The sequence below is a fragment of the Tamandua tetradactyla genome, chromosome 16 (assembly GCF_023851605.1).
Source record: "Tamandua tetradactyla isolate mTamTet1 chromosome 16, mTamTet1.pri, whole genome shotgun sequence".
NCBI lineage: Eukaryota > Metazoa > Chordata > Mammalia > Pilosa > Myrmecophagidae > Tamandua > Tamandua tetradactyla.
Window position 1 is genome coordinate 62,255,665 of NC_135342.1, and position 20,117 is coordinate 62,275,781.

Sequence of the window (20,117 nt, forward strand, 5' to 3'; positions counted from 1 at the left end):
AATTCATTGATTTGATTTTTAATGAGGTTTTTCATGTCTGTTCGAATATCTTGAATTAATAGTTTCAAGTCCTGTATCTCATTTGAATTGTTGGTTTGTTCCTTTGACTGGGCCATATCTTCAATTTTCCTAGTACGATTCTTTTTTTTTTTTTTTTTTTGCTGGTGTCTAGACATTTAATTTCCTTAATTAATTTATTCTGGAGATAGACAACAAAGTCATCCAGCAAGAAAATCTCCCTGCTGGGGCATGACTGGGATAGAGGAGAGGTTGTATGCTGGCTTTAATCGCTTCAGTTTTCCAGACCCTAGGGTCTGAATTCCTTCAGGAGGGATTCCAGTTGAGCTGGGTCCCACCCCTCTCCTGGGGAAGGCAGAGCCTCCAGACAGGCTCTCAGACAAGCTTAATTCTGCCTTGCCTGGGGCAGAGAATTGAGAAGCCTTGTAATTGTATCCAAAGAGCTGTCAAGCCTTAGAACTATAGCCACAAAAAAGAAAAAAAAAATCCTTTTGAGTAGGACCCCTGTTCCTTGGGTTTGCCAGTCAAGAGCTTAAATTGGCACGTTACTCTGTGTATCTCCGGTTCCTGTGTGCCCCCTCCTTTCCTTCAGGGCCCACACCCTTTCAAGTATTTTTTGCTGTCCAATCCAAAAAACCTCTGATCTTTTTTTTTCTTTTTCTGTCAGCCCTGCCCCTTCTATGCCGGGGCAAAAACCAGCATCCTCAGCTTTTACTGGAGATTCAGCCGAGCTGGGGAACTATTTTTAGTAGTCAGAATTTGTGAATTAATTCCACAATTGGAGGTTGGTTGAGCTCAGCTCCTTACTGTTAGTAAAGTCTCTTTCTCTTCCTGTCTGGGAACCAGCCTGTGGTGGAGGGGCGCCAGCCTCCGCAGCTTGGGGGACTCATGGTTCTGGGTGGAATTGCAGCTGGTTCAGCTTGTCCAGACTGGTGTACACTGTGTGTCTGGTCACTGATGTGGCCCAGCAGTTGTTCTGTATTGTTCCTGCCTGTTTACTAGCTGCTCTGAAGGATGGACTAAATCCCACACCTCACTAAGATGCCATCTTGGACCCCACTAACTTTTAAGATCAATTGTATGTTTTTTAATGCAATTTTGTAGAGATACATATTCACATACAATATAATCATCCAAATTGTACACTCATTGATTCATAGTATCATCATATAGTTGTACATTCATTATCACGATCTGTCTTTGAACATTTTTGTTACTCAAAAAAATAAAATAAAATAAAAGTTAAAAAATTGAAAACAGGCCACAGTGGCTCAGCAGGCAGAGTTCTCGCTTACCATGCTGGAGACCCAGGTTCAATTCCTGGTGCCTGCCCATGGGGAAAAAAAAAAAGTGAAAATGAACACCCAAAATATCCCATACCTCTGCTATTTATTTATTTATTCATTGACTTTTTTTTTCCTTACTCATCTGCCTATACACTGGATAAACAGAGTGTCAATTACAAGGTTTTCATAGTCCTGTGGTCGTATCTTAAAAGCTTGATAGTTATTCAGTTATTTCAGGAGTCAAGGCTATTGGATTATAGTTCAACATTTTCAGGTATTTCCCCCTAGTTACTCCAATACCCCCCCCAAGTTAAAAAGAGATGTCTGTATACTACATAAGAATAACCTCCAAAGTGACCTCTTTACTCTATTTGAAATCTGCCTCTGAAACTTTTTGTTTCATTTCTGTTCCCCCTTTTGGTTAAGAAGTCTTTCTCAATCCCGTGATGACAGGGCTAGGCTCATCCCCAGGGGTCATCCCATATTGCCAGGGAGATTTACACCCCTGGGAGTCATGTCCCACATAGGGGGAGGGCAGTGAGTTCACCTGCAGAGTTGGCTTAGAGAGAGACGCTACATCTGAGCAACAAAAAATGTTCTCTAGAGGTGATTCTTGGGCATAATCCTAAGTAGGCTTAGCTTCTCCTTCGTAGGAATAAGTTTCATAAGAGCAAGCCTGAAAATCGAGGGCCTGACCCATCAAATTGGCAGTCCCCAATGCTTGCGAGATTATCAGTTGTTCTTCAGGTGGGGAAGTTTAATGTTTCCACCTTTTTCCCCTGCCCTCCAGGGGACTCTGCAGATACTTTTTAGTCTTCTGCCCATGTATTACTCTGGAATGTATCAGGGCATCCCATCAACCTGTACAAACCAAGATCTCACTCCCTATTCAAGGTTCCATGAAGTTACGGTATTCAAATAAGCTGGCCAAGTTAAATTAGATAGCATGTTACTGAAATATAAATTTTGTACCAAATAAGCATCTCTTCCTTTGTTCTCAAACAGAAGTTGAAGTTTTAAAATACATCGTTATCATCCCTTCCCCTTTAGTCTGATTTACGTTAGTCTTACCCTTCATTCGTATCTCTGATTGAAGCCTGAACTCTTTTTCAGTGGTTTTAACAGTTGCTCTTTGGGGTAGTGCTGGCTGGCTTTCATAGTTGCCAAACTCTGGCTCTGAGTCTCAATTGTTGCACAGATGCCCAAAGTTCCAGGGAACGACTGGTTATGCACAAGAAGTTCCACATCTCAGAATTTAGAAATAACAGTTATAATTTCTGAATAGATGGACTGCTGTAAAAGCTTACAATCTGGAACCTTTACAATAGTCCTTCCTCTGATAATCTATGCTCTTTAATTCACTTCTCAGAGTTTGTATATTATAGTTAGTCCATGTTAGTGAGTGGTATTTGTTTAGTAAATAAATTGTCGACCTTTCTTGGTCCTTAAACCCATGTAAACAGTACTTGTTTTCATCTGCCAAACTGAACCAGTGACTTCCTTATTGCCAAGACAGCTGGTCTTCCCTCTGCTTCTTCTCTCAAACGCTACAGCTTTGTACTTCTGCTCATTCATTCTTGAAACCCTATTCCTGGGCCTCACTGACATTTCCTAATTTTGGTTCTCCTTTGCTGCTTTTTCCATGTTCTGTTCTCAGCCCTTTTTTAAAAAACATGGCATCTGAGTTTCTTACATGTTCTCCAGAGATGAATTACACACAAAGTCATGTGTGGCAGCTGTCTCAGGGAGCAGTGTTTGTTCCTTTATGTGTCCATCTACCCATTCATTTGGCTAATCCTTGTGAAGTTACCTGGGGTAACTGCTCTACTTCATGCCCCCACTGCACTCTACCTACTCTTAGAAAGTAGCACTCATGCTAACACTTGTTTAAAATTCAGTGGATCATAAGGCTATTTTTATATTTAGATGGAGCAGATTTGTAAAATCACTTTAAATTATATGATTGGTTTAAAAATTATTCAGGAGGTTGAATTGTCAGGACTTAGTTTGATCTGAGATAGGGATGACAGAAAGGGAGGAATAAAAGATTCAGGTGTTTGTTGACTGTTACAGGGTACTAGGCATTGTTAGATGCTTTCCTGGAGCCTAGAAATGATGCCTAGGTGTCTGAACTGACTGTGTGACTGGTGGTGCCGTTCACTGAAGCAGAAACACTGGAGGTAGAGTGGATGTGTGCATGTGGGGTGGGGCAGGCAGGGTGATGCACCATATATTTTGCACCATATGTTCTAGTTGAAATTTGGCATGACATGAGAGGATGGTCATGGTCACTTTGGAGGGTGGACTCTGTGCCCAGGAGACTACTTTCTTCCCTCCCTCCTTTTCATTTGATACTGCCTTTGGACACATGCACACTTCATAAGAAGTGTACATTTTTGTTATCCTACCTACTACCACAGAAGGCAGATATCATTACCTGTTTCACAGATGAAACGGGTGGTGGTGAGAACTGGGGATTCAAGAGTAGTACAATTTAAGCCCATGTCTATATGACTCAGGGTTCAAGCTCTCTGCTTCACCCTTTTTCTTTGCGCCACTTGCCACTTTGATGCTCCTTTTTTCTTCCTGCGTCATCTGTGGGACTTGTCTGCTGTGCAGGAAAGATGAGTGGGCTTTGTCAAACTGTAATTCATGAGCCTTTAAGAGTGTTCACAGTTAATTCTCCATGATGAATAGCCCCTTCTAAAGTCTGTTTTGTTTCATGGCTCATTAAAAATCATAACCATAGAAGTAACAGAGAGTTGCAGAGAATTTAGAAAATAGAATTAACAAAAAGACCCTCCATGATGCTACCGTCCTAAAACATCTGATATTTGGAGGGTTGTTTGGTGGCAAGAACTTAATTAAGGGGGAATTCATATTTGCACCTGGGTGTTCTGAGTTCTTGTTCTCAGCTTGGGCAGATACAGCTGGACCCACAGTAATAGGAAGAGCTCACTCTCTGCTTCGGTTTTCTCTCTCTCTGTAGCCCAGAAGTATTTGAAGGACCAGTGTTCAGTTTTTGTTTTCAAATAATATTTTGCTAATTTGATAGCCAAATATCTCTGCCTGTTAGTTTTTATCTATCCAAGTGCTAATAAGGATGTATTTTTTTTTTCCTGTTTTGAATTGTGTATATGTTTGCCTGCTTTTCTTTTTGGGTTCGTAATTTTCTTATGGGTTTTACAAATTCTTTCCCATCTTCATCCCTTCCACCCTCCCCTTCAAACACACAGAAAAGTTCGAAGAGTAGTAGGTAAACACCCATATTCCCTTAACCTAGATTTACCAGTTATAAGCATTTTGCTGTAAATAGATATTTTTATTTGGATTTTTTTTTTCCATGGACAGGCACCGGGAATCAAACCTGGCAAGAATTCTGCCACTGAGCCACCGTCACACACCCCTATTTGGATTTTTTGCTGAACCATTGGAAATTCAGTTGCAGATCTCATGACATTTCATCCCTAAATACTTCAACATATGTCTGTGCTTTTAGTTTAATAACCTAGTAACCTTTTGTCTAACACGTTTGCTATAAAAGTCTTTCCTAGGCTGTTGCTTGCTTCTAACTCCATTTCCTTGTGTTTCTCAGATGGTGATATGCCATGCCGGGCCAACATCCTGCTCACAGAGCTATTCGACACGGAGCTGATTGGGGAGGGAGCGCTACCCTCCTATGAGCATGCACACAGGCATCTCGTACAGGTAGTGGACCAAGGGCCTATCTCCAGGCATATGGCTGGGATCTCAGCAGCTCGCACAGCAACCCAGCCCAATCCTCAGTATCTGTCCATATATCCTTGGATACTCTTGAGGAAGCACTGGTGCTCCTCAGTTACAGCTCTGTGCCCCTTGAATACCAAGGCTTGGTAGATTACAGTTGAAAGCCCAGAAACTATTTTCAAATTCAATTCAATACAGCAAATATTCATAATATCAACTATATGAATGGTGTTCTAGCATCCAGGGAGGTGTATAAAGCATTCTTTTAAGACCCACAGTAACCAGTGGTGGTGAGGTTTTGTTGGTCTGTATGGAAAGGCAGACAGAAGTACCACAGACATATGGTTTAGGAATGGCTTTAGAAGAGCTCAGGTTATGCATGATATTGTGAGCCACTGATTGTGTACTATGGATGGACTTGTATGTGCGTGAAGATTTCTCAAAAATATAGGAAAAAAAAGAAGAATTGCTCAGGAATCAAGAAGAAGATGAGGTCTTCTGTGGAGAGGTACTGGAATTTAGCAAGACATTTAGGAGAGGGAGTGGTGTTCTAGCTAAGGGGCCTGTTGGTAGGTCAGTGAGAACATCTACCTGGGGTGGGTAGAGAGTAGAAGGCATTGGATGCCAGGCCATTCCAGGCAAAGGAGTTTGAGTGTGGGCAGTCTTTGACAGATTTTTTGAGAAGGGAAAGACATGCTAAAAATGTTATCTCAGACAGATTGGGCTGACTTTTTTGTGGCCGTAAATTAGAGCTGATGACCCAGAGATAGAAACCAGCTGGGGCAGGGCAGTGGTGAGTGATCTACTCTTCCTCTGCTGGCACCTGCTGGTGGGCACCACTTCAGGCAAGTTCAAAACTGTCCCAGCCCAGGACAATCCTTAGGGCTTTGTAGTGCCCCTAAATGAAGAAGTGCTCCTTTCAGGGCAATCTAGGCTGGAGCCAATGTGGTAACACCAAGATGTCTCATAGACTCCAACATGGAAAGTCCCTTTCTAGTAATCAACTTCAGTAATAATAGTTTTTGTTCTTCTACATTAAAACCACCAACTACATGAATCCCAGAAACAGAGAACAAGTATATTTAGAATTATATTAATGTTGCTCAATTTATCTTTCTCTTATTCATCTTATTAAAAAAGTGTACAGGAAGCCATCCCATTTTCCTCTCCCAGCTGAACTATAGTAGCCTGCAGTCCATTGTCTACTCTAATTACTGTCCATATCTGCCTGCCCTGTCTCTGAGCTTGAAGGCATAATGGCTGGTAAACAAAGGCTTCCATTTTTTTCCTGTCCCTCTTCCTGGATTATTAGAAATGATGGAACCAGGATGCTAGCTTATAGACCGTGCATGAGGGTGTTGAAGTGACACAGAAATCGATCTTAGAAGATGCACTTATCAAGTGCTTTCATTTTGCCAGCCTCTCTTTTAGGTATTGAGAATAAGGAGAGTTCACAGGGAGGAAGATATGTGAGCAAGTCATGATAATATGGCTTGTATACACTCTGATGGTGGTCAGTGCAGGTGAAATCCCACTCTCACTGGTGGGAGGGGTCAGGGTAAAGGAAGATGATGCTTGCACTGAGTCAATTTTGAAAAGTGGTCAGAGGTTTACCTGGCAGATGGGGATATTCCAGGAGAGGGCATCAGCAAGCACAAAGACATGAAAATGAATTGGGGCAATAGTGTCCAGATCTCCAGGTTGTTCAGGTTTGTATAGTATGGGAGGAATGAGAGGTAGGATTAGAGACAGGGCTAGAGAGTTGGGCAAGACTAGATCAAGAATAGCCTAGAAGACCATGCTTAGAAGGGTAGATGTCACCCAGGTTTTAAGCAGGGAATTGATAGCAGATTTATGCAGGCAAGAATGTAGAGAGCAGCTGGGAGCAAGCTGTAGGCAAGAAGACCAATTAAAAAGGCTCTTTGAGTCATCCAGGCACAGCGATGATGTGGGCCTCAGCCAGGGCTGTGGAAATGGGCCTGGAGAGGTAGACTCGGAGTTGTAGGGAGTTGCAGGACTTGGACACTACATGAATGTGGAGGCATTGAGGATCATGCCAGAATTTGGGGCTTGGACAACTGGCTTGAATGGTGATGTTCCCAGTATGACTGGGATGAGGACAGGGGAGGGAGGCAGGGAGGAATAAATGTAGTTCATCCAGTTTAGAAACAGAGTTTGAGATCTCTGAAGGTCAACCAAGAAGAAGCCTTTGAATATATGGTATTTGGTAAATAAAGATGGAATAGTTGAGGTCACTCAGGGAGGCTATATGAAGGTGGTCCAGAGGAAGCCTAACCTTGTGAGGGTGACAGGATGAAAATGAGAGTGTCCTGCTGAGCATTTGTTTCTCAGCCAGCAGCGCTTTTGTCCCTTGGCAATCTCTGGAGACATTTGGGTTGTCAAACTAGCAGGTGTGGGGATATTTTCTGACATCTAGTGGGTAGAGGCCAGGGATACTGCTAAACATCCTACAGTGCAGAGGAGAGCACCTTACTACAAAGAGCCATCTGGTCCAAGATATCAGTGGGGTGGAGGTAGAGAAACCCTGCCATTGTCATTTCCTCTTCATTGCTGGGTCCTTAGCACTGGCATGTGGAGGATGTCAGTGAATGTAATCAAATGAGGTAGGAGTAACTGGAGCTGAACCAAATGAGGAGAATGGTCAGCAGTGAAGGATGATGCCAAAGGTCAAGTAAGTTGAAGGTGGACAGTTGTCCTTTGGGCTCTGCATTGAGGAGGTTCTGATGCCTGGGCAAAAGCTGCACTGAAGGAAAGCTCTAAGCCTGGTGCTACAGTTATAGCTTAGTAGCAAAACTTGGGCTCTTTCTTCAAAGTCATTGTGGGAGTTAATCAGCACGATGACAATTAAGGCTTATTTTTGAAGTATTTAAGAATGTCGGGCAGCTAGGAACTTATCTGGTATTCTAAATCATGTTAAACATAATGAGTGTTCTTTTTGAAGTCTTGCTCCTTTTATTCTTTCTCAAAGGTGTAGGGCCAAAACAATTCACTATTCTAATGGTTAGGCTTTTGGAATTACTGGACTGGCTTAATATTAAGGAATAAACTTCTTTTGATTAGTGGGATTTTTTTTTTAATTTTAACTTTTTATTGAAGTACTACCTGCATTTATTTTTTTTTGTTCTTTTGTTTTAATATAAACAGGAAAATTGTGAGGCAGTGCCTCACAGAGCAACCGTCTATGCCCAGCTGGTGGAGTCCAGAAGGATGTGGTCATGGAACAAACTGTTTCCCATCCGTGTTAGGAGCAGCCTTGGTGAGCGGGTCATTGTCCCTCCGTTGGAGCTGGATAGGTGCCCTGGTGCACCTTCTGTGTACGACCTTCAGCTGAACCAGGTGTCACCTGCCGACTTCACCATCCTTAGCGATGTGCTGCCAATGTTCAGGTACCAGGAATCTCCCAGGGTGACAGCGCCCTGAGACATCTGATGGAATTTGGGTCTCTGGAAGTTATTTTTGAGTGAGAAGGAAACCTAAATGTGTCTCTGGAAGTTATTTTTGAGTGAGAAGGAAACCTAAATGTATCATCAAGCAGGAGCCCTTTGCAACCAAGTATAATTTGTGACTTCACTGTAAAAGTTTTAAAAATGCAGTGTGTAAGGCTTAAATATGCCTAAATTCCCGAATGTTCTTCCATAGTGTGGACTTCAGCAAGCAAGTGAGTAGCTCAGCAGCCTGCCATAGTAAGCAGTTTGAACCTCTAGAATCTGGTCAAGCTCAGGTGGTTCTCTCCTGGTGGGACATTGAAATGGACCCTGAGGGGAAGATCAAATGCACCATGGCCCCCTTCTGGGCACACTCAGACCCAGAGGAGCTCCAGGTAAGAGGCAGGAATTGAGTGCATTTTCTTGTAAATCAGGAGATTTGTAAACCACTTTTGATGTCAAGAAAGTAGTGTGTTGACCCTTAGATTCACGACAGTTTAGAGGTGGAAGGGACTGTTGGAATCAAGGGCAAAGAATAGTGCACAAAGCAAAGGCTGGCTGGAGTAAGACCGGCCTCTCAGGCGGTTAGGTCATGACCATCCCCAGTGGATACAGTGAGCAATAGAGAAGATTTTGGTGTGTCAGCTCCCTTCCTGGCCAAGTCACTCTCAGATCTCGCCTGCTCCCTGCCTCCAAGTAACACCAGGGAATCTCAGATCAGCTTGGAACAGTGGAACACAACCTGCCCACGGCCTCATTTTCTGTGGCCTCAAAACCTACCTTCTCTAGCTCAATAGAAAATGGGCAAGAACATGAACTTGAGAAAAGAAAATACAGAGCACTCTTGAACATATGAAAAGATGTTCAGCCTCATTCACAATAAAAAGAAATGCAAATTTAAACTGCAATGAAATACCATTTTTCACCTGTTAGTGTTTATAGTTATCCAATAGCATACTTTGTTGGTGACGCGGTAGGGAAAGAGCAGGAAGGTGAATCATCAGAACATCTATGGGGAGCAGTATGGCCCCCTCCATGGTGATGGGAAGTGATGCTCCTGCTAGAAATACATGTTCTAGATAGATGTGCAGGATGATTTATGTGCAAGTATAATCACTGCAGCTTTGATTTAATAGGATAAGAGTATATATAACCCAAAGGCCACCTGTAGGTTATTAGCCTGTTATCATGCATTCAGTCAGAGGCAGCTCTCTATGCATGACACGGACCAATCTCTAGGATATATTAATTGAAACAAAAAGCTACAGAAGAATTATGTGATATGCCAACATTGGTGTTATTAAAAAATAGAAATATATGTGAGTATATGAGAGTTTATTTATGTGTGGTATGTGTCTATACTCTTAGGATATCTGTAAAATCGGTAAAGATGGTAGCTTCTGGAAGGAGGGCTGGAGGTTAGGGGTAGAAAGAAAAATTATTTTCTACTATAACATTTTCTACTATAACTTTTGTTTCTTCTGAATTTTCTCTCATGTGCATGTGTTGTCTAATCCCATCCCCATCCCCAATAACACACACACTGAAAGTGGAAAACAGTGGAAAGGATGCTTCAGGGCCATGGGAGCAAAACCTTCCCTCTCCATCTGAGAGTGTCTTTGGTACCATCCTTTGTCTGTTGTCCAGACAGCCTGGTTTTTACCACCTGCTGAGCATCAGCTTTTGTTTTGGTTGCTCATCTGCTGGTTCTATGAGGTATTGTCTTAATAGATGGCCTTAGCAGCTCTCCTCTCCCTGAGTTACTGCTTAGGCCAAAGGGACTTGACTCCTGCGGGATTGTGTGTCAGTCTTCTGAGCATGTGAGCTCCTCAAGAGCCCCCTTCTCCATTCTGTCTCCCAGTTGCCTGGCCCAGGTAGGCATACCACTGCCCAATGTATATGAACTTATTTCTGAGCAGCCTCAACAGGTTGTGTGCATGCATGCGTGTGTATGTGGCAGAATGCTCCCACAGAGTTGAGATTGACACAGGACTGCTTTCTTCCTCTCAGAAGTGTGATGGTTGCAAAATTACCATGAGAATCATAAAGATATTAATACTTTTCATTTACGTATTTTCAAAAGGCTACTATGTCTGTTTTCTCCTTGAATCCTTACATAAGACATTCTGAGTAACCACAACACCTGAACTGGGATTCAGAATGGTCAATTGATTTGAAGCAGGGCCATGTGGGTGCTTATTTCCAGGTCTCCTATGTGTCCTTTCTCTACTAGGGTTGACTTTCGGAGATTTAGGAATTTGAAGAACTGCTTATGAATTTCCCACATAAATTCTCTAAACTGCTCATGGTCCTAAATATGATTCGCCTGTTTTACCTCAGAACAGTGTGTTCTGTCACTAACTCTTCAGTGTGGAGGACCTGGGAGGTTCCCTATTGTGGAGGTGGGTAGACGGGTGTGTAGGAAGGATGCTATGACAGGGAAGCACCATGGGAGCACAGGAGGGATCAGGGAAGGCTTCTCTTGTCTTTGGATAAACTTGTATATCATAGGAATGAATAACAGGTTTTAGAAAATCTATTCTTTCTCTCCTTGTTACTGCTCTTATTTCTTCTTTTTTTAGAATTCTCTAGCTTTTATGTTCAGAGAGATACCTTACAAACATGAGAATGTCATTCACCTGCCTTTTAGTTATATTCAAGATCAGGTGGGGTGAAAAATATTACTGAGAAGTGGGATTGGCACTGAGCTGGGTTTGCTTTAGGTGCTGAGCCAACCCACCCTTTTTTTTAATATGTATTTTTATTGTAAACTACAAACATTCTTGACATGGTTACAATCAGTGGCTCATAATATCATCACATAGTTGTGTATTCATCACCATGATCACTTTTTTGAACATTTGCATCTCTCCAGCAAAAGAAAGAAAAAAGAAAAAAACTCATACATACCATACCCCTTACCCCTCCCTCTCATTGACCACCAGTATTTCCATCTACTCAATTTATTCTAACCTCTGTTCCCCCTATTATTTGTTTATTTTTATCCATATTTTTTGCTCATCTGTCCATACCATAGATAAAAGGAGCATCAGGCACAAGGTTTTTACAATCACAAAGTCACGTTGTGAAAATTGTATCATTATACAATCATTGTCAAGAATCATGGCTACTAGAATACAGCTCAACAGTTTCAGGTACTTCCCCCTAGCCACTCTAATACACCATAAACTAAAAAGGGGATATCTATATAATGCATAAGAATAACCTCCAGAATAACCTCTCAACTGTGTTTGAAATCTCTCGGCCACTGACACTTCATTTTGTCTCATTTCTCTCTTCCCCCTTTTGTTTAAGAAGGTTTTCTCAATCTCTTGATGTTGAGTCCCATCTCTTCTAGGATTTTTCTCCCACATTGGGCGGTTTACACTCCTGGGAGTCATGTTCCCACGTAGAGGCTGGGAGGGCAGTGAGTTCACTTGCCTTGTCAGCTGAGAGAGAGAGAGAGAGAGACGAACCAACCTTCTTGAGTCTTACAGGAGCCAAGTTTCCTAGTTCCTGAAGATATGGAAGAGTGGTCAGTCATATCAAAGCTAAGCTAGGCATCCACCAAAAAGTAACATAAAGATGGCATTTTTTTCTTCTTTTTAAAAAAAGGTTTAAAGGTTATAAGAATATTACCTTGTTGTAGAAAACAAAGTTTTAAAAAACTCATCTCAGGCCTACCACCCAAACAGCTGCCTTTCTTTAGTTTCTTTTTCACAGGATGAGTTTTTGTTGGTGCTTATCCCATTATTTTTCATGCTGTACCATAGTCTTCATCATTTTAATTCTCTGCAAGTATTCTGTATAAGAACTTAGGTATCCATTTCTGAACTGTTAGGCGAGTTGTTTCCCTTCCAGGTTTTATGACTATAAAGATTTCTGTGATGTACATATTTATGTGAATATTGCTTTCTTCATATTTCTTTTTCCTTAAAATAGAATCCTTTCTGTGGGTTTGTTGTATCAAAAAGGATCAATAGTTTATTAAAGGTTGACTCTAGATTACTGTAAACTATATTTCACAGGTTAGAATATGGCAATTCTTTTGAAGCACAATTTAATTAAAGAAAATAAACAGAACAAAATCTTTTCCCAACTTTTTATTTTGAAAAATTTTAAATCAACAGAACAGTTGAAAATGAACACTGATATACCCTCTACTTAAATTTACCAGTTAACATTTTTGCCATATTTGCTTTGTCTATTTCTCCCTCCCTCCTATCCCTCTTCACACAGGCACTTACACACACAGATTTCTTTTGTTGAGTGTAAAAGTTGCAGACATCCTTACTACTCTTAAGTACCTTAAAGTACATCTCCTAAGAATAAAAACAATCTCAAACATAGCCACGTGTATTATCCTGCCTAAGAAAATTAACAGTAATTCCACAATATCGTCTAACACAGCTTAAAATCAAATTTCCTCAGTTGTTTCCAAATAGCTTTAATAACTTTTTTTTTCCCCCTTCGATCTAAGATCCCATTAGGTTTTTATGCATCATACTTGACCTTTCTGGGCTTTAAAATCAATTACAAGAAAAAAAGTAACTTCTGAATATGTTCAAGTTTTTGGACTATATACCATGGTACTATTCACAGTGGATTTTCTGATAACTACATTTAAAACTTTTCTTTCTTCAAATGAAACATTAAGCAGAGCCATTAATGTAGAAGAGAGAACAATGGCGCTGGCCTATAGTGTGGGCAGGGGTCTGAGCTGACATTTGTTCCCTGAATCCCTCTTTAAGGCTACTACCCTCAGACCACATTGTATCTTCCAAAGGCCAGCAGTGTCACAGCAAGCTTTCAGACTTGAGAATTTTCCTCTTCATTTCTTCAGCCACAGAAACCAGCTGTAATCGATGCTGTGGTCTCCCTATAAACTGATTTTAGTGAGTTTTGACTCCTGAATTGGAAGCATTTCTCTCCTTGCACCTGGTGACAGCTGATTCTCTGTTCCCTGTTTCAGTGGCGGGACCACTGGATGCAGTGTGTGTACTTCCTGCCGCAAGAGGAGCCTGTAGTGCAGGGCTCAGTCCTCTGCCTGGTAGCCCACCACGATGACTACTGCATGTGGTACACCCTCCAACAGACCAGGTAGATCCCAAGCCACATGGGGAGGATGGGCCTTTGAGACTGTGCGTTTATTAAAATTACCCAATTCCAGACCCAGTAGAGGTTCAAGTGGGCAGATTTTTATCTGTATGCAATAAAGTAAGAGCAAAGGTTTGTGACTGGACATGTCAGTGCAGGGGTGCATGTACTCAGAGGAGGTTGCCTCAGTTACTGGACTTGCATTTAGAACAGAGCTGGATGAGGAGTCTGGAATTGGAGGGCTTTCTCACCTCTAATGCCTACTTGAGAGCCAGTGCCTAGACTCAGGGCCCTGAAAAGAACCAGTTTGATATCTGCTGGGCCAGGTCCCCATGCCACACACTCATGCTCTTTGGGGTCAGCAGGTCTTGCTCATCACCCCGTGTCTTTCTTCATCTCCTGGCTTAGCCCCGAAAAGAACAGCAGAGCCCTCCCTCAAGTGCGCCCCGTGTGTGACTGCCAGGCTCACCTGCTTTGGAACCGGCCTCGGTTTGGAGAGATCAATGATCAGGACAGAACAGATAAATATGTCCAGGCCCTGGGAACGGTAAGTGTCCAGTCCCTTGGGTGCTTGTGGGCAAGGAGGAGCTTATTTCAGGGGCTCCAGCTTACTGCTTATGATTTACTGATTTTATTTTCTGTGATCCCTCGTATGAGTGCTTTACCTGACTCCTGGGTGGGCAGTCAAACAGAAAAACAGAAATTACTAGACTTCCATGGGGCTTGTTTTCTGCTGTCCTGTGAGAGTCTAAGACTAGGCAACTCCTCAGTGCCTACTCTTGCCTGGCTGGATGCTCTTGCCTTTGTAGTCACTAGCAGTTTACATGGGTAATCTCAGTGGGTTGAACTGCCCCTCTCCTCTCATCTGCTATCACTTTTCTAAAACGTAAATCTAATATAACTCTTCTGCCTGAAAACCTTTGCTGCCTGCTTCCTGCAACAGGAATAGATCTCCTGAATCCCTTGGAGTTGTATACAGAACTTTTTGTGTACAAGTGCACATGCATCATTTTTTTTTTTTATTAATTAACGGAAAAAAAGAAAATTAACCCAACATTTAGAAATCATACCATTCTACATATGCAATCAGTAATTCTTAACATCATCACATAGACATGCATCATTTTTGAGGGGAGGATCCAGGCTGTCATAATATTCTCTGAGGGGGCTGTGACACATAAAGGCATCCCTGCTTTGGGGAGTCACTCAAGAGCACATATGCATTCAGTGACACGTCCACAGATGTCTGTGCTGTGACCAGACCGAGAAGACACCTGTCATTGTGGATTGGAGGGTAGTCTCCTGTAAGTGGCCTGGCCTTCAGCAGAGTCTCCCAGGATGTGTTGAGGAGGGTCTTTCCTGACAGTGGGTTGGGTGGGGAGAGGTGAGTGAAGCAAATGTGTTTGAAGGTGGGGCTGATTTCTTCAAGGGCGTGGGAAACACAGAAGATATAGCTGGGCTGTTGGGGAAGATGGAATGAGAAGAATATCAAACTTAATGATCATTGATTCTGGATTACTGAGGTCAGGAGAAGGGAAGCATTTCTGTCAGTTTGCCTACAAGGCTTTTGTAACAATCGCTGAAAACTTTGTCACATGTAAGAAAAGCCTGTGCTCTTTTCTGTAGGTGCTGAAGTCAGACAGTGTCTGCCTCTGTGTCAGCGATGGCAGTCTGCTCCCCATGCTGGTCCATCACCTTGGGACAGAGCAGGTACCAGGGCTTGCACCATTTTGTCTACTCTTGAGTTAGAGCATTCTGTGGTCTGGGTGCACAATTCTGCAGTTAAAGCTCTTTGCAAGCACAGCTGTCTGTGTATGGAATGTGCTTAGTTCAGGGGCTTAGGATTTTTAGTGCCTCCATGTGCAGTCAGGAGCCAGGCCATATAGCTACCACGATATAGTAGCTATATATAGATGCAGCTCAGATTTCTGAGTCTTTCATCTTGCTAGGGTCAGTGCAGAGTGCAGGTGTTATCCTAGGTGGGTGAGGTACACAGGTAAAGTTGTTGAGGTGGTGCCCTCTGCTTTGGAATGATCTTGTTGTGATTTAGTCTTTGTAAATTTCTCCCTCTGTTAAGTGAATCTCTTACAATTAATAGCACGGTATTCTCTTTAGGTATTTACAATAGAGAGTTCAGCAGCTTCTCATAGACTGATGAAAAAGGTAAGTGATATTTGTTCTTACTGAAATATCTGAGTCTGGGATTGATTTAATGTAACATCAGTCCCAGGGGAGCTCAGAGAAGTAGCAGCTCATTGAGAAGTAGCAGCTTATTTTTCCTCATTGAGAGCTGGCCTGGAAGTTTTCTTGGGCTGTAACTGAAATAGCAGACTTTCAGACATATTTTTTTGTGTGTATGTGGTTGAAGAAGGTTAAGCTTTTCTCCATACTTCATATCAAACTAAGAAAAATTAAATCCTTGTGGTGATAGAACTGAATTTATGGTGTGTTCCTGGGACCCCAGGGCTCAGGAGGTCATTGCTCACAGCCTGGCCTGGCTGGTTGGTTCCGTGATGGGATTGTGCTCCCTGGCCAGTGATTGGTTTGAGTTACTCTCTGAAGGATATCATAGCTCCACCAGAATCCTGCTTCTGCATCTCCAGGAGACATTTACCGTTACAACATTTTGCTTGTGATCTCATCCTTGATCTGTCAAGATGTCCTTCTAGGAGAGAATTTCCACAAAGCAAATTAAAAGGGGTGTTTCAGATCTATTTAGCCAGAAAACTGCAAGCAGATAAAGCAACTGTCAAGTGTTCTTTTCTGAACAAAAACAGCACTTTAATATAAGTATAATAATTTTACTGTTTCTTTCTAAGATCTTCCAGGCCAACCACTTGGAAGATAAAATAAATATAATAGAGAAACGACCTGAATTTTTAACACCTACAGACTTGAAGGGTAAAAAGGTGAGTAGCGGGCATTTGTGCTTTGCACTGAGTTGTGTTTAGGATGGACAGTGCAGCTCTGAATTGCCGTAGCTCCACCCCTTTTCTTCTCTGGGTCATGTGACGGGTCTCACATGTGACTTATTCGCTAAGAACCCAGCACTGTTAATGGTGTGCTGAGGTGTTTAGAGAGATGCCCAATGAGCAAAAATCGTATTGCTCACTTCAGGTTGATCTCTCCTCCTTCACATAGGGCAGAATAGCTCTGTTGGGATTCATAGGAACATATCATGTTCTGTCTCTTTTCCCTTCACAGCGCTCCTTGCCTGGACTTTACCTCACTGTTCACTTCCTAGGGCAGTTGGGTCTTCCAACCCCCAGCATGTGCCTCACAATTGCTCCCACCAGTGGCTACTTCATCCCTGGGTTCCCTGCGGGCTTCCTCTTACCTAACCTCTTAAACACATTTGACCCAGTGGACCTGGTCTTAGTTCTTAAAATGCTTCTCTTTTTAGATTCTTAAGAGACTACTCCTCCAGGATTTCCTCTTCCTTTCTGGCTTTTCCTTCTGTCTCCTTCAAGGGTGGCTCTCCTCTCAGTCTTTCCTTGTTCATGTTCCTTGGTGCTCTGTCATTGACTGTCCTTTGCTCTCCCTGTGTGCTTTCTCTTGGATGATCACATCCCTTCCCATATATCAATCACTGCCACCAAATCTGTCTTTAGTGTAGGTTGAGCTATTTACCTTTTTGAACTCAAATCTCATTTGTCCAACTGCCAACTTGATATCTCCTTTGAATATCCCACAGGCACTTCAGCTGGACTTGTCCAAGGTGGAACTTCTCTTTCCTGCTAACTTTTTTTTTTGACACTTTTACTGAGGTATAATTGACATACCATTTTAAATGATTTTTAGTAAATTATAGCATTGTCTTAGAACATTTTTTTCACCCCCAAAATTCTCTAAAGCATGTTTACAGCCATTCACCCCACTATCCCCCAACCCTAGGCAACCACTGATCTGGTTTCTGTCTCTATGAGTTTACCTTTTCTAGGCATTTCATATAAATGTAATAATACAATATGGGATCTTTTGTGTCTGGCTTCTTTCACTGAGCATGTTTTTGAGGATCATCCATCTCATCGAATGTATCTTTATTTTGTTTTTTTTTTAATGCTGACTAGCATTCCATTGTATGGATATGCCATATTTTGTTTATCCATATACCTGTTGATGACCATTCAAACTGGAAACATCCAAACTGGATTGTTTCCAGTTTGAGGCTGTTATAAGTAGTGCTGCCATGAATTTTTCATGTGGAAGCCTTTGTGAAGACATGTTTTAATTTCTCTCAGGTACATACCTATGTGTAGAATTGTTTGGTCATATGGTAATTATGTTTAACTTTTTAAGAAACTGCTTAAACTATTGTCCAAAGTGACTGTACCAGTTTACATTCCTGCCGGTAATGTATGAGGGTTCTAGTTGCTCCACATCCTCTCCAAAACTTATATTATCTGTCTTTTTTATTATAACCATTTTAGTGGGTGTGTAGTGATGTTTCAATTTAGTTTTAATCTGTATTTACCTGATGATAATGATGTTGAGCATCTTTTCATGTGTATTAAGCATTCATATGTATTGTTCATTGAAATGTCTTTTCAAGTTATTTGCCCATTTTTCCCTCTGTCCTTTTTAAATAATAGCCTTATTAAGATATAATTCACATACCATGCAAGTCACTCGTTTAACTTTAGTGCACAATTCAGTGGTTTTAGTGTATTCCCATAATTATGCACCTGTCACTATAATCAATTTTAGAGTGTTTCCACTACCCCAAAAGAAACCCTGTACTTATTTAGCAGTCAATCCTCATTTGACCGGAACCACCCTCCAGCCCTTGGCAACCACTAATCTACTTTCTGTCTCTGTGGATTTGCCTGTTCTGGACATTTCATATAAATGGATTCATGCAATATAATTGTTCATTGTAACTGGCTTCTTTCATTAGCATTATGTTTTCAAGTTTCATCCATGTTGTACCATGTATCATTTCTTTTTAATATTATTAATATTAATATTATTGGCAGGTTAAGATATATCCACACACCATACAATCCATCCAAAGTGTACAAGGTATACAATAAATGATTCACATAGTTGTGCATTCATTAGTACAGTCAATTTTAGAACATTTTCGTTACTCTGTAAAAAAACCACAGCATCCCTCTATTATTGATCCTAAGCATTGGTGTGGTACATTTGTTACTGCTGATAAAAATATTAAAATAATATTAACTATATCTCATAGTTTGCTGTGGAAGTATTTTTCCCATATACCACTCTATTAAAACTCCTAATAGTGATATAGAGGTATACCTTTGTTCTACTTCAGGAATAAACACTTTTATATTTGTACTATTAATCACAGTCATCATCCACCACTGGGATCATGATAAACAGTACCATGTTTTATCCTCTACTTTTCCTTCTGGTAACATATACAACTCTAAACTTCCCCTTTCAACCACAATCACATACGTAATTCAGTGCTACTGAATTCAACCACAATGTGATACCATCACCACTATTCATTTCCAAACATTTACATTCAACCTAGTTAAAAATTTTGCACACATTACCCATCCACTCCCCATTCTCTAGCATCATTCTATCTCCTAGTAACCTATATTCTAGATTTTAACTATATGAATTTACTTATTATAATTAGTTCATATCAGTAAGATTATACAATATTTATCCTTTTGTGTCTGACTTATTTCACTCATCATAATGTCATCAGGGTTCATCCATGTTGCATGCTTTAGTACTTCATTCCTTCTGCTACTAAATAATATTCCATTGTTTGTATGTATATTTGTTTATCCATTCATTGGTTGATGAATGCTTGGGTTGCTTCCATCTTTTGGCAATTGTGAATACTGCCACTATGAACATTGTTGTGTGAATGTCTGTTGGTATCCCTGCTTTCAGTTCTTCTGAGTGTATACGAAGTAGTGGGATTGCTTGATTATATGGTGGTTCCATGCATAGCTTTCTGAGGAACCACCAGACTGTCTTCCACAGTGGCTGTACCATTTTACATTCCTGCAAAAAATGAATAAGTGTTCCTATTTCTCCACATCCCGTCCAACACTTGTAGTTTTCTAATTGTTTAATAGTGGCCATTCTAGTAGGTGTGAAATTTTATCTCATTGGTTTGCATTTCCCTGATGGCTAGCAATGCTGAGCATCTTTCTTATATAAGTGTAGGTTGTTTATGTGTTTTTAGGAAATTGTCTACTTCATCAAAATTGGATAGATTGTTGGTATACAATTGTTCATAGTATCTTCTTATATTATTTTTATTTTTATAGGGTCCATAGAGATGACCTGCCTTCATTTCTGATTTTATCTATGTGCATCTTCTTGTTTTCCTTGTCGGTATAGCTAAGGGTTTGTCACTTTTAATGATCTCAAAGAACCAACTTTCAGTTTGGTTGGCATGGTTTTTTTTCTTCTCAATTTCTTATATTTCTGCTCTAATATTTGTTGTTTCTTTCCTTCTATTTGCATTGGGATTAATTTGCTTTAATTTTTCTTGTTCCTGCAAGTGTGCAGTTACTCTTTTTTTTCTTAAACATACAACATTCTTACC

General features: G+C 41.1%; 1 protein-coding gene across 9 annotated transcripts in view; it reads left to right on the forward strand.

Moving 5' to 3' along the window:
- Positions 1–20,117, forward strand: part of PRMT7 (protein arginine methyltransferase 7) — a 110,749-nt gene that overhangs the window by 64,294 nt on the left and 26,338 nt on the right. For all 9 annotated transcript variants that reach the window (XM_077132817.1, XM_077132816.1, XM_077132810.1 and 6 more), the window contains 8 exons: positions 4,900–5,012; positions 8,196–8,437; positions 8,691–8,871; positions 13,449–13,576; positions 13,982–14,120; positions 15,200–15,283; positions 15,689–15,736; positions 16,393–16,482. In XM_077132817.1, coding sequence (XP_076988932.1) covers positions 4,900–5,012; positions 8,196–8,437; positions 8,691–8,871; positions 13,449–13,576; positions 13,982–14,120; positions 15,200–15,283; positions 15,689–15,736; positions 16,393–16,482 — 1,025 coding nt within the window. The remainder of the gene's footprint in view (positions 1–4,899; positions 5,013–8,195; positions 8,438–8,690; positions 8,872–13,448; positions 13,577–13,981; positions 14,121–15,199; positions 15,284–15,688; positions 15,737–16,392; positions 16,483–20,117) is intronic.